The sequence below is a fragment of the Anser cygnoides genome, chromosome 6, assembly GCF_040182565.1.
Source record: "Anser cygnoides isolate HZ-2024a breed goose chromosome 6, Taihu_goose_T2T_genome, whole genome shotgun sequence".
NCBI classification, from domain to species: Eukaryota; Metazoa; Chordata; class Aves; order Anseriformes; family Anatidae; genus Anser; species Anser cygnoides.
In genome coordinates, this window is record NC_089878.1 from 2006874 (window position 1) to 2012873 (window position 6000).

The 6000-nt window shown below is 38.5% G+C and overlaps 1 protein-coding gene across 5 annotated transcripts in view; it reads right to left on the reverse strand.

The window, feature by feature from the left end:
* Window positions 1–2000, reverse strand: part of AOX1 (aldehyde oxidase 1) — a 50388-nt gene extending 48388 nt beyond the window's left edge. For 4 of the 5 annotated variants that reach the window (XR_010832397.1, XM_066999562.1, XM_048058348.2 and 1 more), the window contains exon 1: window positions 1415–1564. Coding sequence is in view for 4 of the 5 variants with exons in the window: in XM_066999562.1 (XP_066855663.1) it covers window positions 1415–1474 (60 nt within the window). In the remaining variant the exon portion in view is untranslated. Of the gene's footprint in view, window positions 1–1414; window positions 1565–1776 lie in introns of those variants that run through there. The other variant, XM_066999561.1, reaches the window with a different exon arrangement.
* Between the last annotated feature and the right edge of the window lie 4000 nt (window positions 2001–6000).

Below are 6000 nucleotides of genomic sequence, written 5' to 3' on the forward strand. Positions count from 1 at the left end.
GAAGCTAGGCACCTACAAATGAAAAACTAGTTTGCTCACCACCCAGATTTGATAGCCAGTTTAAAGTCCACTTCACTTTGGAGTTTTTTCCCCCCCCTAACTCAACAGAGCTGTGGAATGTTTTAACCACATCGTGGATTTACCTTGCTCTGCAGCTGAACTCCACCACAGCCACTCTCTCACTCCCCCTCCTCAAAGGGAAAGGGGGAGAAAATATGATGCAAAGGGCTCAAGGGTTGAGATAAGGACAGGGAGATGATCACTTACCAATTATTGTCATGGGCAAAACAGACTCAGTACAGGGAGATTAGAGACATTCCTAACAAGCTAGAGAACTGAGAAACAAAGAAAACAAACTAAAAACACCTTCCTCTCATCTGCCCTCTTCTACCTCCTCCCCCCAAGTGGCACAGGGCAAAGGGGAATGGGTGCTGCAGTCTGTAGCACTTTGTCTCTACCACTCCTTCACGGTCACTCTCTGCGCCCCTGCTCCACATGGGGTCCATCCCACAGGATGCCATTCTTCCTGAACTGATCCTTCATGGGCTTCCCACAGGCAAACGCTCTTTAAGAAATGCTCCCATATGGGTCTGTACCATGGGGGCCATCCATCAGGAGCAAACTGTTCCAACATGGGTCCCCCATGGACAGCAAATCCCCCCAGATCCCCTGCTCCTGCATGGGCTCCTCTCCAGGGGCTAAAGCTCTGGCCCAGAGCCTGCTCTCGTGTGGGTTCTCCACGGGCTGCAGCCTCCTCCAGGCAACATCCACCTGCTCCACCAGGGGCTCCTCCATTGGCTGCAACAAGGAAATCTGCTGTGCTATGGTACACCATGGGCTGCAGGGGGACAGCCTGCTTCATGCTGGGCCTCTCCACCATTCGCAGGGGATTTTCAGCTCTGGCACCTGGAGCACCTCCGGCCCTCCAGGGCTGGTTCTCACTCCTTGCTCTCCCAACTGCTGTTACACAGCAGGTTATTTCCCCTTTCTTAAATCTGCTCTCACAGAGGCGCAAACAACATCGCTTATTGGCTCAGCTCTGGCCAGAGGTGTGTCCCTTTAGAGCCAGCTGAAACTAGCTCTTTTATCTAACATGGGGCAGTTTATAGACTCTTCTCACAGATGCCACCCCTGCAGCCCCCTGCTACCAAAACCTTGACACATAAACCAAATAACCACTTCTCCTCCTCTGCCGCTTCTCCCCTTCTAACAGCACTTGCTAGATGCATGAAAGTTAGCTAGCCAAAGTGATACTAGGCGAGTGATTTGCATTCCAGAGGCTTCGTCTGAGGATTCAGTTATACTCTTGTGAATAAGTCTGCGGAAACCAGATCCTATTTGTGCCCACACCCTTCAGGGTTACTTCTGGAACAGCAACCGCTCTTTCTCCACTCTCCCTCCCAGCAGCACTCACCTTCCTGCCATTCACATAGAAAATAAGCTCCCCACACCCTGCCGCTCCTTTCAAGGACATCGTATCCCAGCCTCGGAACTTGCAGCGGCAGCTGGGGACTCCCTCGGCAGGATGGGGCGGAGCCGCGCAGCCGCGGGGCGGACACAGAGGGGGCAGTTGGGGGAGGAACCTTCAGAAGCGGGGTTGCCAAACTCGAAACAGGAGCTTCCCAGGGAGTTCCGAATGTGTAAATACAATGTTTGAATTAAATGAAATTCTGCAGCTATTTTAGAAAACTTTCAAGTAGAGGCTCGGGAATACTTTATCCTGATTAATTCCAATGTGTTGTATTATTTATATTAAAAAAAAAAAAAAGTTCTTACCTGAAAGAGACAGAAGAGACTAGAAGGCATCTATAAGGCATAAAGTGGAGGACTTTGTTTTAAGTAATGATGCTGTAAGGTGCTGGATTTTGAACTGTAGGGAGCCAACTTGAAGAATATTCCATATTCTGAATATTCCATATTCTGAATTGCAGGGACAAGAAGATGCTCTTGTGAACCAAAGGGAGGATGACAAACTGCAGCCAGATTCTTCTTCCCTGAACTGTTCAGGGTCCTTCAGCATAGTAACACGCACACGCCAGCCTGAGTTTAGGACAGATGATTAGACATTGTTCAGATAAGAGGTGACTGTTACACTTATTTTTAAAAACAACAACCACTACTATTCAACTCTACTTGAATAGAGCAGTCTCTCAATAAAACTCAGGTATTTCAGATTGATGCCAGCGGTAGCGTACAGAGATTTAAGGGAAGGAGAGGGTCCTGATTCCTCTGATGAGCAAGCATATTCATCCATGAGTTACTGAAGAACTATGTAACTTTAGTTGTTACATGGGATGCACCCTCTGTAGGACATTTTAAAATGATGCTTCTTCGTTGTTTATTATTATTTCAGCCTGACTCTGCATTTTGATTTCTGTAAAAAAGAGGCAACTAGTGAATTTCCCCTTAAGACAAAGGGAGCATCAGTTATGAAACTCATGTTCAGAAGACATCACAGGCTTGCATCTTCCCACCTATATTGTTATATTCATGTATTCTCAACACTCAGTGTTGCAGAAAGTCATATATGTGGCGAATACACTAAACCTTTACGAGCACCTCTGTGGTGGTCTTATCTTCTTTAATGGATAGTTTTTACTGATATTCTGGAAAATTTAGATTCATAAAATTTAGTTTTCTTCTATAAATATTACAAGTATTACAAAGCCTCTGAAAATGAACTTTCAAATCCCATAGAAACTAAAAGATTTTATGAAGTCTTGATATTGAACAATACCAAATAGAGCTTTACATTCACAAGCGTTGAATAATGCATCACCTAGTTTCAGTCCCTAGTAAGTGATGCTTTACAATATTTACTGCCCTACTTCACAGTTAGCACAATGAAATATTACCTACTTCATGGGATAATCATTCCTTTTCAGTATATTACAGTTTGCCAGGTCTCTGTCTTACAATGACATGTTTCTTGCTAACTTTCATTGAAATTATTATATACTGTTAAATGTAGGATGCTGGGACCAGAACACATGAGATAAGACAAACTTATTCCTTTGAAGATACTGAGTTATTTTATACGATATATGTAAATAATACACATTTTTAACTGCAGCATAATATTAAAAATGTACTATTTCTCTTACAGAATGTTTTGAATTTAAGTCCACTTGCTGATTACATACCTAGTATTTTTTCAGTTATGAAATGTTCATATTGTCTTCCTCTTGCACTGTACTTTCCTCAGAAAAAGAAAACACATGAAGTATATTACATACATATTTTCAGTTACATTGTATGTATGAGGGGAATTCTATGTAAATTCATTTAATTAGTACTGCGTATATCCCCTCCCAAAGTTACTAGTTGCTTTTTCTTGATGGTTAGAGCTAATCACACAATTTAGTTACTTGATTTTGTTAAGGTACATTCAAACAGTAAGACATATCTCCTACTTTTTTAAAGGACACGCGTTCCTGCAGAACAAAATGAGCTATGCGAACTGCTATTGCTTTCTAACAATTAAGTCTCCAAAGGTAATTTTAAATTGTGATAAATTCCAACAGTATAGGAATCATAACTCCAATGGAAGTTTTGCATAAACTTGCACTCACAAAATACTCTTCAGTAACTTCAAGACGTTGTAGGCATTTGTAAGGGATACTTGTATCAATAAGGGTTTATAGAATCAGTTTCCTTTTCCTGTTTAATTTAAATATATTGAAGTGATTAAATAAATTTTAAAACAACCAAAATATTTCAGTGGTAAACTATTAAATCTAAAATAAATAAATAATTAAAATAAACATGAGAAAAAAAATTACTTTGAAGCTATAGAAAGAAGTCTAAAGTACCCTATTCTCTTAATTCCTGCGACAGGTACAGAGGTGTTTTAATCTGGAATATTATGAGCTGTTTTAACATCAATTTTTCCCAGCAAGAGCTTCTAATGTATCAATTTACCTAGAAGAAGCACATTCAGTGAAGACTCAACAGACAATGTAACAATTTATCTAGTGCCTAAAATGAGTGACCATTTTGTAAAACAAATAAAAGAACCAGATCTTAGATGATAGCAGAGTAAATGATATCCCTGTATGTAACATCAACTTGAGCAACAAAAGCTGTTGGGATGGAGAAAACAATGAAACAAGGACAGAAGCAACAGTGATATGATTTCAGAATTACTTCAAGTAATTTCTGCTCATCTTCAGGCCACTTTCTTTATCTTTTGTTATTCTGAAAGTTATCTGTACTAAACGGAATTGAAGAAACTAAGGCATAAAGTCTAGGCCTTACAGTTTTATTGAAAATTACGTGAAATACTATAGCAGTCTAGCTGGTAGTATCTGAGACTATGTAGAACAGCAGGACCTTCACTGAAAAAAAGAATTGAGACAATCTCCAAGAAGATTTTTTTTTTCCAGAGAAAAAAAGCATGTGTTTCTTTTTCTAGCTCTCAAACCACAGACAATAAAGACAAAACCATAAAAAAATAAGAAAAAAAAAAAACTGCATTTTGCTGCTGCATTGCCAGCAAAGTACACAAGTTGTAACAGATACTTCTTTGGATTTCTAAAAAAAAACATGACATACCTAATGATGTTGATACACGGAGAGAAGGCTAGCAAAAGTATTTCAATTAAAAAGGAAAAAATTATAAACTGTGAAGAAAAAAATAATTGTTAAAAAAAAGGAAAGAATGTATAATATTGTAATTCTTTCTTTAATAATATTGAATTAGGACAGAATCTATCATTCCATCCATTTCTGCACCTCTTCAAAATGATTTTGCTAATGTAGTGACATACACGGTACATTTCAGAATGAAAAAGACTGTTTTCTGAGAATTCTGAAAAAAAATTGCTGTCAAAAGCCCTAAAAAATTGAGGTAAAAATCGTTTACTGTTGTCCTCACACACACCAAGCTAATCACCTCATTATAGAAGGTTATCAGCTCAATTCAGCAAGATCCCCCCTACATAAATCCATGCTGAATACTCTCAACATCTTGAGTCTTTAACATGTATGGAAATGGTTTCCATGAGGATTTTCTCCATCACCTACCTAGGTTCCAACGGAAGCTACAATGAAATAGTACTGCTTGTTTTTTTTGTTGTTGTTGTTGTTTTGTTTTGTTTTGTTTTTTTAAGTAAGCAATGTATGCATTATAAATTTAAGAGTACTAGTTACTTAGAGGTATACCAAATCAGATCAAAGGTCAAACTTTTCAAAGAAATGGCCAGTCTCTTAAGGTTTCAATAATGAATACCCTTAGAAAAGGTATAAAATGGCATTTCTGGTAATTCCTCATGTATTTTTCTTCCGTTAATTAGAGTGATCAATATTTAAACCCATGTAAACTAACAACATCTACTCCTGTTGTAAGGAATTCCTCAGTTTAACTGCATATTGTGTGAAGGACCACTTTCTGTAATCAAAGAAGATAATTTATTTGCATCTCATTAAAAATGAGCTTTGGAACCACTTTGGTTCGGAAGTGAACCTAAACCTTTATCCAATGTAATCCATAAAAGTTGTGTAAACTGTGAGCTACAACCTGTGGCTGACTGCATCTACAACTCAGATAATCCCATAAAATTGTTTGTCTGATGACAATATGTTACCAAATGCAGAAGTGATTGATGAGGAAACAGAAGGGAAATAATATAGAAACCTGATAGCTGAATGATATGATGTGGTTGTAGTATTTGTCACATTATCACACTCTCAACTGGAAACTCAGCACTGCTTTGTCTGAATGCTATTTACTACTGAATTTCTACTGCAATGCTATATTCTTTCTAGTTGCCTCTGACACATATGCAGGACACTGGGTTTCTGTCTAATGTTCCTAAAAATAAGAACTCATTCAAATTTTAATGATTCTGCCAAAAAGCAAAACAAAACAAAACAATTATCACAAAAGAACTTTTTCCATCAGTTTCATTAGATTTACCAAAGCTTGGGATGCTTGGTCTGATCCAGCTAGCATTGAGAAATGATTCTGCTCATGGTAAATATGAAGAAATCACAGTAAAA